At 41.5% G+C, this 21,520-nt stretch overlaps 1 protein-coding gene across 7 annotated transcripts in view; it reads right to left on the bottom strand.

Moving 5' to 3' along the window:
• Positions 1 to 553: 553 nt before the first annotated feature.
• nfasca (neurofascin homolog (chicken) a) overlaps positions 554 to 21,520 on the bottom strand; it is a 118,116-nt gene continuing 97,149 nt past the window's right edge. For 3 of the 7 annotated variants that reach the window (XM_086168532.1, XM_086168527.1, XM_086168531.1), the window contains 8 exons: positions 21,328 to 21,354; positions 18,594 to 18,890; positions 18,109 to 18,228; positions 13,634 to 13,783; positions 12,032 to 12,160; positions 10,492 to 10,561; positions 9,630 to 9,665; positions 554 to 3,966 (listed from right to left, as the gene is read on the bottom strand). In XM_086168532.1, the coding sequence (XP_086024658.1) occupies positions 3,738 to 3,966; positions 9,630 to 9,665; positions 10,492 to 10,561; positions 12,032 to 12,160; positions 13,634 to 13,783; positions 18,109 to 18,228; positions 18,594 to 18,890; positions 21,328 to 21,354 (1,058 nt within the window). In that variant the 3' untranslated portion in view covers positions 554 to 3,737. The remainder of the gene's footprint in view (positions 3,967 to 9,629; positions 9,666 to 10,491; positions 10,562 to 12,031; positions 12,161 to 13,633; positions 13,784 to 18,108; positions 18,229 to 18,593; positions 18,891 to 21,327; positions 21,355 to 21,520) is intronic. The other 4 variants (XM_086168528.1, XM_086168533.1, XM_086168529.1 and 1 more) reach the window with 3 other exon arrangements.

Raw genomic sequence — 21,520 nt, 5'->3', positions numbered from 1 at the left:
TATCCATTTTTATGTATGTTTGAATAGACTATTGTATAGTCATTACAAACTGTGAATTTGTTTATTATTGCTTATTGACATTGGAATAGGAACTATTACAGTGTCAATAAACCAATTGTTTTAGGTGGTTATCAAAAAGCAGCACAGTCATTATTGATTGGATGATGTAAGGATGATGTCAGGTTTTGATATCAAAATCCACTGGCTTATTTCTTTTTTTCATATTTGTCGGATAAATAATGAAGAGCACGTGAGGATGGATATTTATGCCAAATAACAAAATTGATATTTTCTCATTCAAATGAAAGCCCCAGGACTGAAAAATGCTCATCAAATTTCATTAAACAGTAAACCTCCTTATTAACTTGTGCGCCATTTTTCAGTCCCCTCGACTCCTCGGGGTGTATTTGATTCTCACACACATCAAGGTCTTACCAAACCCGCACACCCAAAAAGATAGTAAATCCTCTGGGGCCATCGGTGTTTCCCCAGATAAAAAGTTAAGTTAAAAAATTCAAATTAAAATAGAGAAGACAGAACAGCAATCAAGAGGTAGAGAAAAGGAAATAGCTTTACTATAAAGAAGGCGCCGCTAGCAGAAGTTGCAACATCTCATCATACACGCATACATGGTGAATATATTTATGCCATTTTTCGTTGAGTAGATTTGACCTTACAAAAGCGGTTATTACGCGTGTCGAAGCAAGACTGTGATGAGCTGCTCTCATATACATGGTAGAAAGAATGATGAGTACATTTAAAAAGAAATTAAAAAATCATCATAAAAATCCTGGTGCCAATGTAAATGCGTGTCACATTGATTCCAGACTGCAACATTTCTTAAAACAAAAGGGGGGGGGACACACGGCAGTTGTGAAACTGAAACTGACATTTTCTCTTCTGGCGCAGCGACAAAGGCGAGAAAAAGCACCTTGTATCAGCAATTACGCGTCAACCGCCGGTTTACGATTCGCCAGGGCGACCTGTGTCTTTTAGCTCAGCTTCTGCTTCCTGTTTGTGTCCGCGTGGCAAACGTGGTTATGAAAACAAAATTATGATAACTGGAAAAAGGGAAAAGCCAAAAGCCAAAGTGTCTGCCTGACGGACAGCGTGTCCTAGGATGTACAGAGGACAAACTAGCAACAGGAGGGAGACGTCGAAATCTAATGACTCGCGGTCCCGCGTCATATTGTACAATGTCAAAGTGGCGGTCGGCGCGGTGCACCGGTCGACTCCTCTCACTTTTCCAGAGTGCAAATGTCAAGTCAAAGCTACATCATAAAGGTGCATGACGGGGTAAAGGTGCACCCGTCACATTTTCCAGGTGTATACAAATTCATTTCCTGTTTCAGATAAAGCATTTTCTTTTGAGGGCGGGAGGGCTGTTAAATATTTACAAAGATAATTTTTTTTTTTCCAACAATGCACATGTACAGAATATATGCCAAATGAGAATAGTATAATAATAATAATGATAGTAAACAACAATATCCACTTTCTGTGGTGGAAAGGTTATGTCACATAAATCTGATTAATCAACAACACAGATTAACAGTAAATACAGTATGAGTACGAGAAGAGCAGCACAACGGACGGACAGACGAGTGTGAATGGTAGCAGTTGGTTTTTCACAGCTACAAAAAAAAAAAAAAGTCTCCTACTGTCACGTCCAGTATCTCTCATTTCCGATGCCGATTCCGGAGACGTCTGCATTTTGGCCAATTTCGTTATCAAACGACAAAACAAGAATATAAGAATGATAGAAATAAGGGCTGATATATTAATACTATCCACATAATGCAATAAATAGAAATATAAAATAAATATGAAATATTTGTAGTAATTGCGGTCAAGAGCTATTTTGACTTTAGCGCCGGGAGGTGAAACGTTGATGATCGGTCCACGTGAATAGTAAAGTACTTAGCATCCGTCCTCCTCAATCTCACTCAAATATGCATCCTTTACCTCCCTCCATTGAGAACAACAAAAAGAGCACTCATACGTTTAATGTCACTGGTGGCTTTGAATTTCATGCTGTATCTTATTTCTTTTTTTTTTTCCTTCTTTTTTTTTACCAAAATTCCATTCCGAGTTATTTCCTCCTGTAACCATGTGACTTCATAAAAAATAAAAAAAAATTCTACAGGAGGCGCTGTGTCTCAATTCCACATGAAAGGCGGGTTCAGACTGAACCTGAAAACAGCGCGAGAAAGAAGTAAACAAAGAGGCCGAACGGATGAAATGAAAGCAAACAAAAGTGATAGAGAAGTGGAGATAATCTGGACATTGAAGGGGAAAGGTGGCTCGGCGCCACAGTAAACAATGTCTCTGTGAGTGAGAGGTTGAGTCTGAACTCACCTTGAAAAACTCCCCTGCCTCTGCCGCTGCATTCATGTCTTAACGGAGACGCCACCGCTGACGTTGTCGTTGTTGTTGTTAAAACTCCGAAATGTCACGGAGCTTCGCTTAATCTGCATCCACGATATGAAGGGAAATTAGGATTACCATATCGTTATATTGCTGCCTTTGGTTTGGTATAATCTACTAAAACTCGTTTGTAGCAAATGATCAATAAATCCAATATCTGAGCAGCCAAACTCACTGCACGTTTCCATCCGACATGAATGCAGCATTAGCCTGCATGCTAACTGAGGGCTGTGCTCCGTGAGTGTTCCCCCGAGCAAAACTAACTCATTGCCTGCACGTTTCTCTTGCGCTAAGTAAATCTAGTACCATGCTCTCAAATAGGAGTTACATTTTGATTTTCTTTTCTGTTTTTTTTTTCTTCTTTTTTTTTTTTTTTTTTACGCCAAAGGGATTCGTCAAAATAAAAGTGCTGCAGAGCTGACAGGGCCAAAACGTCTCTAATCATGGTGCCATGTCAATTGGAGGTAAGAGACACGATTCTACCACGGTGAACAAGGCAAAAGCGAATATAAGCACGTGATTTACCCTGCAAGCGGTAAAATACAAAACAAATAAAAAAATGATCGGGTATATTTACCAACGAGATTGAAATGGCATGGAGGAGGTGAGAGTGCATAGTTTTGCAGAGCACTGAAATGTGTGCCAGGCCTGTGTACAGCATTCATTAACATACATGACTCGTCTACCAGCTGTGGAAGGGGGAAACAAAAAAAAAAAAAAAATGAAATGTCTTTCATTGCGTAAATATCAATATGATAAACATATCCGCCGGCATCCTGTTGAGTTTGATGGCTGGGAGCTGATATGTTACAGGACAGGCTGTGTCACCTCTGCATAACTTGGGATGCCGCGTAGAGGTACGAGGACAAACTTCAGGAGAAAAAAAGGTGTGTGTGTGGGGGGGGGTAAGGGTGTGTGTGTGTGTGGGTGGTGTGTGGGGGCACTGAAAATGAAACCAAAAGAAGCCTCCAAATGCTGAAAGCTACCCCAAAGGCACACTTCAAGTCTGTGTGGGTAAAGGGCGGGTGGGGCGCACGGAAAAGCGAGCACTTGTCCTCATGTCCGAACGTCTCCTCCGACAGGGCCCGGCAATTTTTTTTTCTCCTTGTTTTTTTTCCTGGAAACTCTAAATAAAGGCTCGAGGTTTAATTCCGCCGCGGCATCCCTTTACTTTATCTACAATGGCGAGCAGACACAGTCTCCAGACAGGCCCCGCTGTCACTCTTTCATACATAATAGGTGTGTGTTCCGGTGTTTGTGTTTGTCGTTTGTCGAGAGTGCCCCCCCCCCCTCCACGGGCTGCCATGTTGCTACGCCAAGGAGTAGATGGCATTGACCGGCGAGGTGGCCTCCGAGCTCTCGTTGCCCTCCGTCTCGTCCTTGTCCTTTTTCACCGTGTACTGGCCAATGAAAGAGCCGTCCTCGTTAAACTGACCATCGCCCCCCTCGCCGTAGTCCACCAGGCTGTCGTCGCTCTCCTTCACGTTCCCCTCCAGTGACGTCTGGCTGCCCTGCAGAGGCTTGTTGTCCTCGTCACTGCTGCAAGAAAAAGAACACGAGAGATAAAGAGAGAGAGAGAGAGTGGGATTGAGAGACTGGTCTGGGGCGGCAATGGGCCATTTCGATGTCACGGGGCGCTTAAAGGGTCAACGCTTCCACAACTGAAGGTAAAGAGCTGAAAATTCCCCATGTGTGGTTTCTACAAGGACATCTGTCACCATCACTACCAGCTTTACGAGTCCATGCGTGTTTTTGATCTGCGCGGGAGGCCCTGGTGTTCCAATTAAGCCACCATCTTTCCCTGATCTCTGACCCCGTTTGAAAACCTAAAGCTAATAAGATACAGCAACCTTGAAGTGAACATTTTATTTCAGTGCTTTAAGGCGCATTAAGTTATACATTTCCATATATTTTTGTTGTTTACTTTTTGATCATGATGATTTGTAAAAGGCCATAACTAGAGAGATATTATAATAGCATCACCATGGTGACTGGAGATCAAAACACATCATTTAAAGTGTACACCCCGTCACGCATGCACCGGAATCCTAGGATTATCCCGAGGTGTGTATGTGTGAAAGCTAATAGAGTAAGTGTCAACACATTCTTGGACCTGACTGCCTCTGCAGCACATAATCGTCATTGTCATTAATTAAGCCCGTCTGAGATACGACAGCGCTTTCTTAATCAGATTTAATGCAAAAATGTGTGGGCGGTTCAATAGTTGGGTCACGTGACCTGGTGCAAAACACAAACAACAGCCGCCGAAGGCGTACAAAGGGAAGTTTAAGATATTGAATTACTCTGAACAAAATCGCTGCAATCGTCCTGGTACGATTGTCCACGCAGCAACCAGTTTGTGCATGAAAGGAACTCAAACGTCGACGCCTGGCTGATCTCAGTTCAGAACGTGGCTGCCCAGGTGGTGGCACATCAGGTGTGGCAATTTTTTGGCACAATTTTCTCAATTTCCAGCGCTTGCGGAGAGCGGAGGGGGCCTGACACGGACCCTGCTTAACTTGGTTTATGGCGCATGCCACGTGGGCCAGATGTGACCCACATAAAGAGGGATCGCCACGGGCCATGAACTGAGAACAAACAAGGGCTACGTTTGGGCCAAACGTTCATGGATAACTGGGCTGTTTTTGAAAAGTATAACTTCATGCACACGGAGGGGGGTGTGGGGAGGGAGGGCATCGTATTAACATCAAGCCAAGCAAGAAATGCATTTTGAACATCAGGAAAGATGCAGAGAACACATCTTTGGTCATAAGGAGTTTTCTTCACTGCTCTTGCCCGTGACCGTATTCGTTTTATGGAAACCTCGCTTATCCTCATGCTACATGCTGAAACACTACAGGAACCACACATAGTGCTCAATAATAATACAAACACCAACAACAGTAGTAATAGACAAACATCGAGTTGTATCAAATCCACCGACCACTTCAGGAGGAGACAGAAACAGCTGGGGTGGAGGTAGGACACGACGGCCCGGTAAAGTGAGGGGATGACAAGATGTTACAAACCTGCGACAAAATGTTTAAACCTGGCTAACTCTAGAGCTAAAGGTAGCTGTTTAGCCGCCCTTGTTGCCCTGAAAGCATGTACAGATTTTGGTGGTGTGTCCTCCTGCTCTGCTGTTCCTCTCCTGCACTGCTCGACCCGTGCTCGGCATCACAGCGGGGCAAAAAGAAATCACAAAAAAACAAAAAACAAAGACATTAATATGATAGTTATCAGTCTTTTTTTTTTGTTTTTGATTCCAGTCTAGAGGATGCGCCACTTTTAAGGTTTTCCGCCGACAAATTTTATGGCTGTACTTGGATGCCACTTTGACGCCAGTGATAAACACAAAGATATTTTACATCCCAAAAGTGCTGACCGAGTAGATCAGGTTCTTCCTGGAATTTCACATGGGCAGGTTCTTGAGGTTCTCAAACACAAGATCATAATTAGTTCAATATTCTTTAAAAAGGTCCCTAATGCAACCCAACTGGCAAAGCCTCACTGATTTCTTATATGTGTCTATTTGATTTTTTGACATTTCATTTTTTCAAATGAATGGCTTTTTGGATCCATACAGCAGCAGCGCCAAAGTGCATGTTCCTAGATGCTCACAGTGTTTACACACTGAAATGAATCTGCAAATTCGGGTGTGGATTTGCAACTCTGTCGAAAAGCATATTTTGAATACTGAGAAATATCTTTGGGCTTGGTGAGTAACACCAAACATTTGCGCAAATGCTCTCTGTATTCCAGAGAAGGAAGATCTTTTCTGTTACTAAAACCCACGCGGAAGCTGCTGATGCAAGTCGGTGATTTATTTCTCTTGACTTTAGTCTGCTTTTCCAGGAAGCTATCGGAAAGACTGTTCTTTTGGAATAAAGGGAATGCTGAGCTCCTCCAAGTACACGCGTTGTCTAGTAAAATCAAAGGGAAGTGCTCTCTAATTGAATCCTTGGCCACATCTAAATGTGTCCAGTGAGCTGTGAGTTGTATACAAAGGTGAGGGCACTCTCATAAGTCAGCGGGCGGATAAAAAGCTGCCTCCCTGCATCCATATCTTCAGAGAGTGCGCCAGAAGTAAATCAGAGAGACATCTTCGTGCAACCGGTGCCGCCAAAATGCTTCAAGATTAGATCTCTTTCGTTTAATTTAATTAATGTGGCTAAGAGGCAGAGACCTTTTTCTTTTTTCCAGACGGCCTGCCCTGCTGCCGCCTGCCAAGCCCTGTTTTCATTCTCTGAAAGCAGGGCTCGGCGGCAAGATCTGCCCATCAGAGAGTTTAAGCTTTTTTTTTTTCCCTTTCTTTCCAAGTACATCTCAAATGTCTTCAGGATGAAAAAGAGCAAAGTCAAAAGTGATCCAAGGATTCCAGTATCGGCCTGACTTGTTTGCTTTGCTGTTTCTGTTATGGTGCCTTTAACATCCATGGACGGTCACCACAGGGATCACACTTCCAGCAAAACTAAATGTGTTGTTTTGGGCCAGTGTCAGACATGCAGAGATGTGCACTTACAGTGTATTGGTTTCAATTCATAAAATAAATGATGGAAAATAAAAAGGGCAGCAATACATTCCTGAAGTCCCACCAAATTAAGTATATCTGCATCATTTCCACCGTATGCCAACAATAACGTTTGAACATGTGGAGCATGTGGCATATCAATACCACATCCACATATATTGGTACTTTGACCAGCCGTTTCCATGGGAACGTGGTGCTGGCTCTTTCTTTTCTTTTGTGATATGCATGTAGATGTTTATTCGAAGTTCAAAGAAGGAAACTCAATGAAGGTGCTCTAATTTAATGAGTAGAATTATAGAATTGTAAAACAAAAAGTTTAAATGACTATCAACCATTTTGACGTCATTATGAGCTTATACTAGAGAAGCTACTCCGTTCCATTCCTCTCAAGAGACTTAAGTTCCAAAGAGGAAATGAGGCAGTGGATGCAAACTGACATGGCAGCAGCTTGAAACAGATGGATAACATGACAGTATGAGTAAACAATGAAAGGACTATGATAATATCTTTGTTCCTTTATGACAGGAAATAGAGCCGAGCACAAATTAGTGTGATGTATAATTAGGTAAACAGGTAAACAGCGTTTTTTGCATATATATCTGAAAAGAGTTACTAACATTATAAGCTTATTAAGGCCACTGCTTGGGGCCCTACAGAGTCTGGGGGGCACCAAAGGTTACGTGGCATGTTTACATTTTTTTTCCCCTCTCTTTTTACCACAAATTCACAAACTTGCAAGAATCTATTGAATGTACCACAAAAAGAAAGAAAAAGAACAGATTAAAAGTAAATCGGTTTGAGGGTTGATTTTTTTCCAAAGATTTTACTTAAAATAAGAAACAAACAACAAAATAAAATTAAAAGTGTTTTTTTTATTAGTCTTACATAATTGATATTAGTATATTCTATGTAATCTGAATTTACAAAGAACCTTTAACATAACTGTTGATAGAAAAAGTGTTGATAGAAAAAAAATCCCCTGTTTAAGAAAAAAAAAAGGTTTATCATGAAGAAATGATAAGATACATTTTATGCCACTGAGCTGAAAAGAAATGTGATAAGTTTCCAGCCATAATGCAATGAAATTACCACAAAATGAGATTTTGCAAAGGACAGGAAGAAAAGGGAAACTCAAATAAAGACAATAACGATCAGACATCAGCAATTAAACATGTAGCAGTCACCATCTGAGTGACTGAGAAATACTAAAACCATATTGAAACAATTGTTCTTATCAGTCACAGCAAATTAAATTGGATTTACAATCAAGGCAGAAGAATACAGATAAAGTCTGAAACTCTCAAAACTGAAATACTGATGTGTCTTTCTCTCACAGCCTGATTTTTACCTCCTTATGAGACATTTGTTAGACATTTAACAGGCAAGTTAACCAGGCTCTCAAAGGCGTTTTTCACAAAGGTTTTTAGCTTGACTTCCAAGTGTGAGATAAAAGTTCTCATCTGACCTTCAGCTCCATTAAAGACGAGTGGACAGAACAACCAGTATGGATCTGGAGTGGACCGATTACATACTGGTACCTTTCCTGTTAACAAGAATTTCTATTATGCAGCTGTGCATTCAACTCTCCATAGATTTGTTTTGCTTTTAGCTCGCTTCGGGTTTGTGTTCCCTTACAGACCGTATACATATTTATTGGTCTTTTATTGCCATTTTGCTTTCAGGCAATGGGGTCTGAGCATGCAGAGCCAATATCCCATCAGGCGGAGAGAAACCAGGCGGGCTCTCACCTGCTTATAAGGATGAGCTCACTGTTACCCATAAATAAAATGTCTTTTGACTCACTACGATGGCCGAGATGACTCATGTGATCTGCGACTCGCGGGCCCGATCTAAAGACGTAACTGCTGATTTATTGATTGACAACCCGTCGCTCTTATATATATAAGCCACTTTGTTCTAGGCCATTCCATGAAAACTATACAGTGTGTGTTGTCAGCCTTGGAAAGGGAGCCGTGAAGGACAGACAACATCGATTTTGATGGCTGAACGCACTAGTTCAGGTGTGTATTAGCTTAAATGTCAAATTGACATTGTGAACGAAACACTTGAAGTTTTTAAAATCCTGATACTGATTTTGTTTGAGTACATTTTGGTAGTTAACTTATCACTTACATTCCTGTCACCAGCGCCAAACAAGAAATCATTTCGTTTTCCAATATTTCCTTGTGAAACACATTTTTATTTTCAGGCTAAGTGCAATTACTTTTAATGTAAAGACAGTTTCAGCCACTTTTTCTCTCTGTCACTCAAAGCCTATGAGCCCAAAGAATAAAAACAAAATAGTGCCTGCACTGCAAAATATGTATTGCTTTGCTGCTATGACAACAAATACCACTGAATGTTTATTTTGGAATCAAAAATCCTCGCACATCTACTTTGAACAGTTTTCATGGAATGATGCTGCTATGATGCCACCATTGGTCCAATGGTGCTTAAAAGCTAACGGAGGCTTGCGGGACTGAATGAATGAATGAATGAAAGCCGCTCCACCTGAGCCAACAATGCATTCATTCGTCAGGCAACTCGCCCTGCGCCTCCCTTTGTACTTCCCCGTTCACAGGGGGAAGCAACGGAACTGTCCACCCACCCAGACCCCTGCATCACGGCATGCTCAGGCAAAGGGAGAGACGCCGTGCCGAAACCGATATACCTGTTCTCGTTCCTGTCAGGGACAGACGGCCCATTTCAGCGTGGGACAGAAAGAGAATGAGAGGTGAGGCCAGAGGGGAGGAGGACAGTGTGCTTTAACCAAACACACACACACACACATACCCCTCACACACACACCAGTACCACTAGATCAGGGTCAGAGTCTGAAACCGTAATGCAGTAAGACCTTCGATATTTATATTAAGACTCATATAACTGCTTTAAAGAGATTTCTAACACAGTAGCAGGAATCACACAGCTGACAAAAGATGCTTATTGCACCCATTTTGAAATTACCCTTCACAGTGATGTTGGACGGTGTTATTTCAACTTAATGCCCCAGAGCGTAAATCAGACACTGTTAGCAGAAGCATTAAACGCTAAAGCACAGAGGTATAATGATCTCCTTTACATATATATAAATGCATTTATTCACAAATCCCTCAGCACTTAATACATGCTGGATGTGTTTAGCGTCCCGAGTACCTTTTGGTCATGCGAGGACTGATTAATACGTTGTGTGAGGTAAAAACTTTCACACTGCTGAGTTAGAACATGCTGTAAGTGAAAACAGTTTAGTGATAGAATACAAAAAGACAAGTGGCTCCAGCAATCAGCAGGACCTAGAGGGAGCAAAAGACACATTAAATGCATGCATTTGTTCTTTTGCATTTGCAGGCATCAAATCAAACTTTCCAAAATACTTATGAACCCAAATATCTCCATATGTTGTTGTATTTTTGCTTTTTCTGTTTCCTTGAAATCATATTCAAAGCGACAGCCATTTTGAAACTGTATTTCAGAGACAAGGATCTAAAGATACAGCTGATAGAATAGACACACACCATGTTGGTGATACTTACTGGTAATCGAAGGATCCATCCTGGTCTTTTTGATCCACTGAGTCCAAAGGAAGGTCTTTTTTATCTCGCACTGGGGAGAGAAACCAAAGGTCAATACACAAATAGGAAAAAAAAAAAAAAAAAAAAAAAAAAAAAATCAACAATAAATGATATTTCGATAAAATCGGACACATTTGTATACGCTCGCACGCGCATACACACACGTATGAGAAAATACTGGCGCACTTGGGTTGGAATTAGTTTGGTTGTAAGTAATGATCCAGCACACTCACTCTGGTAATTAATGCTGTTAATATATTGATATTTGCATTACAGTGGTGCCATCACAACTTTACCATGTTATGACATTAATGTTGACTTTGTCTCAAACCAGAGTTTGAAATGTGCCATCACTCTGTTAGTGTTATGTCTCACACCACAGTTGCCGAGACACCTACCCAGAAGTTTTGCGAAACCAGTCGCACAACCACCACCTGGATATCGTGAAAACTACAAAACATTAAAAGTAATCTATAAGGGGCATTCATTTTGGATAATGCAGATTTAATTGCACTGCACTAATCAAAGTAGTAGGCGTAAATGAAGTACGAAGTTAAAACGCACAGAATGCGCTTTGATTTGGTTCGGTAGATCCTGCAGTTACTTCACTTTAATGTTAGCTATTGCAATTATATTTTGGTAATTTCCGTGCTCAAAGTTGACAATACATAAAATAAATGGGAGATGTATAAAATGTTATGGTTTCACAGGGACCAGAGTATCATACAAGGTGTAAAATACCGTCGGCCTCTTAAAATTACAGATGTAATGGATAGAGCTTGGGAATGTTTTGGGGAAAATAAATATTGATGGCTTGCTAAAATCAGTGGTCAAATAAATCTACTCTATACCAGAGATTTTTTTGCCAAAAGAAATAGCTGCTTTGGAAGACAGTGATTAGTTTTACGCTTATTCAAGTTCTATTGATCCCGGAAATTATGAGCCACTATTATTAGATACAGTCGCTTATTTTACAAACTGGTTAAACCAAATATATATATCTTCTGCAGATAAATAATTATATGATGAAGATACAGAAATGTGTAAAATAAAAATTCAAAAAACTAAATATCAACAATAATAATAATAATATCCCTGATGAGTGGCAAAGTCATTTGCACGGTAGTAATTCCCCCAGGGCATACTACGCTCAGATTAAGTGCTTTTACTCACTGGCTAAGACAAATTGCCTTTGTGTGCCATTCACTTTAATTCAAGGTCTATCAGGCCTAATGCAGCTTAAACATGAACATCGGAATAGGTGTTTCAAAATAAAAGCTACCCAGGAAAAAAAGGCTTTATCAATTACTTAGAAACCAATTCATCTCCCATGCAAAGGACTGTAGGGAAGCGATAAACAGTTTTTCCCATTAGGTACAAGTTTATACTCAAAAAGAACAACCATTCTTTCGTACTACACGGTTCAGCAGAGATTAAAAGTTTCAAAGCCAATGTTTCAGTCAACTATTGATTTTCTCTGCTGAGCGGACGTTGATCTTACCTGGATATTTGCCTCCACGACTCCTTTTAATGAAGCACACGATGAGAAGAATCAGAATAATGAGGGCGATGGCGCACATCAAGCCAATGAACCAGCCTTGAGTGGCGATGTCTACCTGGTTTATGTAGGCTGGACGGACACACAGACACACACACACACACACACACACACACACACACACACACACACACACACAGAAAGACATACGCAGACACACACGTGCACAGAGGGTGGGAGAGGAGGGGAAGTCAAGTGAGTGTTTTTAGGACCATAGGAGGTCAGAGGCGATGCTCGCCTCTTGCAGAAGAAGCCAGCAATTCAAAAACGTCAGGTTTTTGCCATGAGCTTAATTTCCAGGTGTTGTTTCAAACCATCGCATCTAGAACAATAAAGTTTTATTGCATCTTCTTTTCCATTACACAGTGAGTGGGTTTTAATCACAAGCAGGAAAGAGTGTTTTGTGGTGCAAGGAGAATAGTTTCCTCAAAGCACAAAATAAATAGTTTGACATCTGCCGTCTAAGAGATGTGAAATATAAACAACAGAAATTCAGTAGTTCAGTCTTATTCTAAAGGCATCAGGACAGAGACATGGGCGGTTTACATTCAATAGCACAAAGGACTCACTGAACCCCTTAGTGGACACAGGTAGTAATGCATCCAAACTATCATCAGCTTGGAATAACAAATGAGGGAAATACGAGAAAGCCCTTTTTAAAACAATAAAATTGCCTAAACTATAAAACAAAAAACACCCAAATATGTTTGAAAAAGGACATATTTGAATTAAACACCAACAACTAGAGTAACGATAACAATAATGATGCAAATAGAATTGTTGTTTTAAATTGTCAAGCCATTCTTTTCAGAGTGCAAGAATTTCCTTTAAAAAGCTTTATCAGATTACTCACCATACTTAGGTGTATATATTCATTTTTTATTGGATGTTATTTTTTCCACAAATGTCGAATTTACCACTTTTTAATTTTCAGACTTTCATGACTGAGAACCCCCTTGCTATTAGACTGGATATTGCAAAGTGGCAATGTGGGGATTGGTAAGATTTAATTTGGATTTTATTCCTTAATATATTTAATTCAACAATGAGTTCAATGCTCTGCACCCAGCCTCCTTTCATTGTGGTCAAATAATTATTGTATCACACATCAAGCTAAGGACCTGTAACATAAACCATTACTTCATTAGAACTGGACAATAAGCATGATTGTAATGCTTCTATTAACATTCATCATTTACTAGTAAGAATGTCAACAAGCATCATTAAGTCTTTTTAATAGAACCCTATTATCTATTAACCAACATTTACTGCACTTATCACCTATTAATTAAGGTCAATTATGGAAACCGTCTCACTTATTACTCAACAGATTATTCGACTTTCTCGAACATCCATTGTTTCATAAGTCTGGTAGCCACAAAAGAGTGAACCGGGTCTAACGGGCAAACACGGAGTGCAATAAAACACGAGCAGCAACCACTCACCCAGCTTTGAGCCAGTTACCGTGGATGTAACCACAGAACTCCACCTACTGCGGGGAAAAACCAGAACTCCCCAACTCCAGCTGTCCAGCAGCGGTCTCACCTGGATTGGTCTTAAAGGGGACAGAATCGCTGTTGACGCTGTGGAACTCATGGGAGTAAACCCTCAGATGGTAGTTGGCGCCTGCGATCAAGTCAGCCACTGTAATGGGGGGCTCTTGTGTCACTGGTACAATTTTCAGACTGTTGTCGCCTTGGAGACAAAGAGAGGGGCCCGATCACACTCCAGAGGAGGGTGCGGATTGGATTCCAGAGTAACAGCTGGGCTTACCAGCAAAGGTCACATAATCATGATACAATGCAGGCTCAGTGACAGTGAACTGAGATAACAATGCAGCGCACGTGGAGTTCCAACGTTGTTTAACAGACACTCTCAGGTTAATTTTGAACTTTACCAGAAACATTTTAGCTCATGGGCATAATCATCCGCAACAGGTTCTAAAGAGAAATGGGCCAAGGAGAAAAACTCCCCCCCTCAGGCTCTGGTGTGGTCATTAAAATCTCATATCTAAATCATCCAAGGGGCTGCCACGCATTGTTTCCACCACAGATGTAAAACAGAACCGGATGCAGTGTCAGACAGAGGCGGAGCTTCCATTCATTTCCATGAGAAGCGGCGGAGCGATTTGCCTGGCTTCCAGACGGACCTAAAGATCTCACTTTCATATCAGTCAGCAGATCCGTTTGCCCCCCCACCCCACCACCTATCCTATTCTATGTGATTACCCATACAAACCAATCAGGGTTATTTATCTCGTATGCGGTGAGTCTAATGGCTTAGCTGTCAAAATAGCGGAACAAAAACATACTTTCATGACTCCCAAAGTGGCACCAGCATTCCCAGAGGTGTTTTTTAGACACACAAGGTGGCTCTGGCGGTGGAAAAGATGGAAAGGTTTCCTGACTTTACAACCTGAACAAAAACACACTTAAATCTTTATTTTATGGAGAAGAAACCTATTGGTTGGGCATCTGTGAGAATTCAGCAGCATCTGTTAACACTGCCCTCAGTGCGTTGTCACATCGTTTCTGCTACTGGTAGCAACGCCATGTGCTGCAACACAGATTATTAGCACCGCATTCTATTACCGGGGCTTTTAGAAATCGTAGTCAGCAGTGTTCGGGCCTGTGGCTACAGGTCAAGCAGCGACATGCTAGCCCAGTGACACATGATGCAGAGAATAATTGGACATCAGTGTTCTGTATCGTAGCTTCATAAAGCAAGATTACACAAGACTTCTGCCACTTTGCCCTTCAGATGCTTGAATTAGGATTAAATAATTTAATAATAAACGCCGTTTTTTGCAGACTCTCCAGATGTTATCTCAATCTAATCGAGTGTATATCTAATACTGTACACAGTATTTTAGAGTCTCTTCGCTCTTGCTAGTTCTTTTCATCTCAGCATCATGTCCAGGCTCCGCATGTGTCCAGGTTTCTGAATACATCCATGATTTCCACCAGGCCAAATGGGGAAAAAAAAAAAAAAACAGACCACAACATCATTCGGAGACTCGCACAGCAAAGCATTGTTCATCTCAGCTATTTCCAGGCCTCTGTTTATCTTTGTTGTTGAGAAAAAAAAAAAAAAAAAAAAAAAAAAAAAAAAAAAAAGGGGGGGGGGGGGACCTGACAACAACCTGCATCTCTCCTGGGGAAGGATGCGAGCGTGGTGACATGGCTGGGCTGTGAGCAAGAGTCTGAGGTGGCGGCGCGAGGTGAGTGACGTCATGCACAATAAACCTTCTCACAAGGTTGATGTTATCTAGCAGAATAGTATCTGAAGCCATGCCATCAGTACGAGTCCTGAACGACAGCCACATTCAAAGCAGATAAGAGAAAGACATGCCAGTCTTGCCAACACAGCGTGTCAATGAACAAACCGCATAGAGACATCAGTCCCATCTATTTCCAAGCTCGTCTTTAAACGCAACCGTATTCGATATGTGCGACCAGCCCAAACTCATCTGTGTGATGAGCAGAAATACTAATCTGATCGCTCGTTATGTGCATCCAGCTGTGAGAGATTCTCCGTTCCATTCAGTCAATCCTTAAATAACTCTGTCAAAATGAATATGTATGTTTCCAGTTGAGGAAATTTTCTTTAAATAATGGTAGATGTATTTTAACATGAATTGTGCTACGTGGGAGCCATATAGTCATTTACACAGTATTAATTCTGCCTGGACATACTACACCGGCTATATCCATCAAATGCTTTTACTTGCTAAGAAAAATTGCAATTACCTTGCCATCCATTTCAATTCATAGTCCCTCAGTGCTATGGGAAATAAAATATGACCATCAACCCCGGAACAAAAATGGTTTTGCGCACTGAGACCAGCATGTTTTCAGTCCCTACTTCAAAGTTCTTGGCCCTTGAATTCAAGCGTTCCCTACTCCGCATTTGTTGTCTATGCAAACTGCCTAACAATCTACAATGGCAATGGTGGGTGAATTTTGAAAAATTACTGCCAACAATGTCTCGTCCGTTTTCCATGACGGACAATAGCATTTCAGCAGGCTGTGTTTTCACCGTTGTACCCTGGCAGTGTTACAGACCTGAACTGTCCAACCCTAAATTTGGCCAAAATGCAGCCCCTGTTTAGAGTGTTAGCTACGCTAGCTCAGATCTGGAACTAGTTTTGTCGGAGAACCTGATGTCAATCTATGAAAAGCTCAATCTACCTTTATCTGTCTAAACTGTTTTTAAATATGTCACATGTTGAGATACTCTTGGACGGACACGGCATAAGATGGACAGAAGATGGATATTCTTAGACACTACTATGCATCGAGGGGCCAACCGATACAGTGATATGCGTCCCTTCGTATCTGTTTTTGGTTCCTTGCTGGAGAGAAATGAGCTGCAGATAGATTTTCATCTCCAAAACCTCACGTTTCAGCAGAACCCCTTTCTCTTCCATGTATACATATATATATAAATGCCTTTATGTAGGTGTGTGTGCAGTCCTTGATCCTATAAACTCTACTGACAAACATGCACTCGTAAGGGGCAAGGGAGGCGTCACGGCCACTCCCTCTCAGACTCAAAAGCTTTCATATTTAACCTTGAAGAGCGCGGGAGGGGAAGGAGGGGCGAGGACCATTAGATCAATCTCACCATGCCCACCTCCTGCCCCCTGCTCGGGATGATGCACATTCAGACATCATTAAGAATTAAAGGCACTGAGCAGCACATGAAAAATACATTTTCCCCGGCGCCGTCAAACATCATAGACTTCGGCATTTGGTGAAATAAAAGCAATGACTGAAAAGTTGTAAGTACCGTTATTTTTGGGGAGTGGGGGTGGAGGGGGGGGTCTATCATTTCAAAAGAAGAGGGATGATGTGTTGAAAGAAAAGTCAGGAAAAGAAGAAAAAAGCAGCCGGCTTGAGTGCACAGAACTTTTCGAAGGATCTACGAAAGCGCAGGCAGCCTAACATGTGAGTGCACGGAATCACAATGGCCCAGAAGGTTATGAACAAAGATGGACAAAGACAGACACAGACTTTAACATGTGGTACATCCCTCGCTTTTCCCAAAGTTCATTATCACAGCCAGGCCACACAGAGCAACGGCTGCAGTGGCAGCCGAGCGTCATCTTCGGCGGGAGACTTGCATTGGATTTTTGATGAATGAACTTTGACTTTTGCCGCTAAGTTGTTGTTTACAAATATAACTGCTAATCCTTTTAGCACTGCTCTTTAGCAATGTAATTTATGTAGTGAATTTGGAGAAATGTCACATTAGATATCAGTCACTTGGAATAGGAAACATGCTGTTGTTGTGTCTGACATATTTGGTTCAACAGTTAAATGCATAATTACTCATAAGGATTATGACTTTCATGTCTTATTAAAGCTGAACTAAAGCCATTTCTTTTGCCACTTTTTTCTTTCTAACACACAAGTTGCACCTCCTTGTCAGTGTGACAGATGCAATAAACTCAATGAAAAGCTTCCAATCAGTTATTTCTTTAAATTCTTAATGACCTATCACAGGTCTTATATTATTTTTCTAAGAAACATGTAACACATTTGAATTATATAGAAACTATATCATCCAGAACTCAGAAAACAAATAAATAAAAAACAAAAATTGGAAATGGTCACTGTATGTCTTGTCAAGCCTTTGGTTCAATATATAAGTATGAGGGAGTCTTGAAAAATTGAGACAATGTACCAATGAACACATTTTAGAAATTATATCAATATTAAAAAGAACAATATATAAAACTTATATGATAATCAACAGAAGAACAAAAAAATCAGCAACATTCAAAATAACAATTAAAAAAAAAATGTATAATAAAAATTATCAAAACAGTAAATGGGGGGCCTTTTCTACTGAGGACAGTTACAATGACACATTTGAATTTTTGGGGGTATTTTTTTCCCCCAAAGACCTAAGCTTGTGACGAAGCCCCGATACCTTCATCTTACTGCATCCTAAAGTGAGGTCAAATTTGGCTCTTATTTTGAGTGGCAGGGGGTGGACTTGGTCTGGTTTCTTACTGTCCAGTGTGAACTCTAACACAAACTCGGTGCCGGGCGGGAAGTTGTGTTTCCAGCCGACGTTAGTGTAGTTACTGTTAGGCTCCACCGTCAGATTCCAGATCATCCACTCAGGGGCCACTACACAAAGGGGAGGATCAGGGGTAAAGGGTGAGAGGGCACAGTTACAACAACCACAGCTATAACCATCAAATTCGATTCCTTTCAGAAGTGCTCCTTGAACGGCGATTGAGATGTTAAAATGTAGCCTGGAGCAAAAACACTATCTAACGACCTAAAATTGTAGTTTCTCACTTCCTGACCAGGAGGGTATTTGCTGGCTGTATTCCAACACACTGATTTAAATCCCCGCCTCTTGCAAAGCGGTCAGTATATTAGAGTGCAGCCGGGATGTTGTTTCCTTTTTGTCAGGTGGGAGACAAGGTACTCATCGTTTATGATAGTCGCGACTGAAAGACTATAGAAAAAAACGTAAAAGCATGTACCCAACACTTTCATACTAATATCACTGGTGATAACCGGCACAGGAGGCACCGTGGTAATGACAGTGGTCGCCTCGGTTGTAGTCGCAATGGTGGTAGGAGGAGGTGTCGTAGTAGTAGTAGGAGCAGTAGGAGCGGTAGTGGTAGTACTTGTTGTGGCGATGGTGGTAGGAGTTGTAACTGTAGGAGCAGCGGTAGTTGTTGAGGTACTAATGGTCGTAGGGGCGATGGTGGTAGGGATGGGAAGAGGAGGAGGACTAGGGGTGAATGATGAAGCTACAGGAGCGTCCGTGAGCTCAACTACAAGGGAGGAGGTGGGAGAGAGCAGATAGTTAGAGACATGGCAGGAGGAACTTTTGACATCAACACGTACCTCCGTAAACACACACACACACATGCACGCACGCAGGCAAGCACGCACACACACACAAAAGTCATTAGACCCTGAGCTGAAAGACACGTTCTGAACAAACAACACATCATCATCATCACATGGCTGAGTGACGTCATCACGAGGCAATGACATCGTTTCCTGGATCCACTCAAGAATCCAGTAGTCATCCTATTGCTGCACAGTAAAGCGTGCTACTGCCACCCAGTGGAGACATGTATGTATTGCATGTATGAATGCAGCTTGGTTGTTTCTGAAGTATTTATTTACGACTAAGGCAGAGGTATATGTGTATTATTTCATCAGAGTAAGCCTTTAGTCCTATCAGGGAATGCAATTATTTTACCTTTTTTTTCCTAATCTAAAAAGCAATGTGAGTTTGTCCATCTAAATCCACACATGGGTCACAATCTGATAAGCTGCTGAAGAACTCATCTAGAATTAAACAAATAGGAAAGTACAATAATACTTAGGAAAGTACAATAATCTCAATTTTTTTTTAAGAACAATTTATTTGAAAATATGCAAAACAAATAAAATCCAAACCAAGCTGAAAAAAATGAAGATATTTTAAAAAGAAGAAAATTATCTGGAAAGTAAAATAGGAACCAAGATTTCCTCCAAATTTACAAAAGTACTTGATTCTACATGTCAATGTTCCTTCAGTTATTTCATCTCATTTGTTCATTTTAAAGTATCCTTGTGTGTGCATACAGTTAATCTCAAGAGCTACAATTAAATAGCCGGTCTCATTTTGGGGAACTATGGTTTCCCACTGCTGGGGCCTTCCGGTTTCTGAGCCGTACCTCGGCTTATCAGTTACTGTACCTTGAAATTGAGGTCACTCCCAGCCAGTCAAGGTGCCACTAGTGACGCTTCCCCAGCCCAAATGTTGCCTTCAAATGAGAGCCGCCCAAAACCCAGCAGGCCATGCTTGTATCATTGTTTTCCAAGCATGGCCCAAACTCATTGTGCCAGGGGAGGGAGGGAGGGAGGGGGGCGGATGGAAAACATTCAGGAGCCAATTCAGCCAAATGCATCAAGCCACCTTACCTGCGATGTCAGATGGACAGACACCAGGGGACATGGATGACGGGGAAAAGATAGCGGGATGACAGAAGCAAGACACTCAAGCCAATCAGTGAGTGAGCAAGACAATCGACCTTGGCCTGTTTGTGGACAGCGCCAATCATTCATCAAAATGCCGTCGCACGTTCCAAGCACATTGAACCGGCAGCACTAAATCCAAATTGGGATGGGTGTAAATGCCTTCGATCATCGTAATGCTAGGTGGGGGAAACATAAAAAATAAATAAATTGCGAGCGAGTGATGCTTTACAACCAGAGAACAGTGGGTTGTGATGACACGTATTGGACCATTTTCTGTCAGCAAACCGCGTGAATCAAAGAGAAGATGGTTTCCAGTGCTGATGATTTCAGCGGCCGTAATACTCCCGGACAGAAGCGATGCACTCAGGCAAAGGATGGACAGGAGAGATGGGAGGGAAAACACCAGCAGCTCAGTCCTACTGCAGACACAGTGTAGCTCAACACTGAACACTTATGTCCTTAAATCACTGTAGAAATGGGTGTCGAGGTTTGGCAGGTTCACTGTAAAAGCTCAAGCCTTGCCAAGAGCAGCTGTCTCATGTCTAGTCATTTCATTTTTTTTTAGTCAACAGAAATTCTGCAGCAACCCCAGAACTATAACGGTCCTCGATTTCAAATAGGACCATGAAGGTGGTTAGACAAAAGGCAATATCTCATTCCATGAAGACAAGCTCAGAGCTCAGGCTTCAGAGAGGAAACAACTACTGATTTTATCAATTAAATTACTGCACACGTATTTCTTAAATAAGCGGGGGAAAAAAAAAAAAATTTTTACACTTGTCATTTTGCTCTCAGGATAAAGGCTTGGTTCCAACCTTTTGTTGCCAATTTCATTTTCATTAACATCTCAATAAAAAAATAAAAATTTATTAACCCGATTTATATTTGTGGCTGTCAGCCACAAATATAAATCCGGTTAATATTTTGTGTTCTTTTCATATAAGCTAGTCAACGCGACTGAGAGACTGCCATTGATGAGACCCAATTGAAATAAGATAGCCATCACGCTAGGTGTAATCCCGGTGGCTTTTTTTCCTAATGTAGCAGCTCCCTCTGTTGCATCTGGGGTTGAGCTTCGCTGACTGGATGCACAGGAGGGCAGTACAAGTTGACTGCACTGCTGCAAAGTGTGAGCAATGACAAATGATGGTCAGACGTGGAGGGCGGGAAGGGGATGGGATGAGGGGAGTGATGTGGCAACAGGCAGACACACTGTGCACTTCAGTCCCCATTTACCTAGACCTGTAGCATCAGTAAAGTTTTCTGCCAACGACAAGAAAACAAAAGAAAAGTAAAAAAAAAAGGCAAAGAGGAAAGAGGCATAAGAGACGAGGTGAGAGCAACAGCATCAGCCATCGAAAACAGTTTCTACTCAAGATGTGCTGCAGTGCATTCATGGACACCCTGTGTGTGGGAAGACTCAATCCCC

Source organism: Fistularia commersonii, chromosome 21, assembly GCF_037954325.1.
Source record: "Fistularia commersonii isolate RoL2024-O1a breed Wild chromosome 21, RoL_Fcom_v1.0, whole genome shotgun sequence".
Classification (NCBI taxonomy): Eukaryota; Metazoa; Chordata; class Actinopteri; order Syngnathiformes; family Fistulariidae; genus Fistularia; species Fistularia commersonii.
The sequence above is the reverse complement of the archived record's forward strand: the minus strand, read 5'-3'. Positions and strand labels throughout refer to the sequence as shown.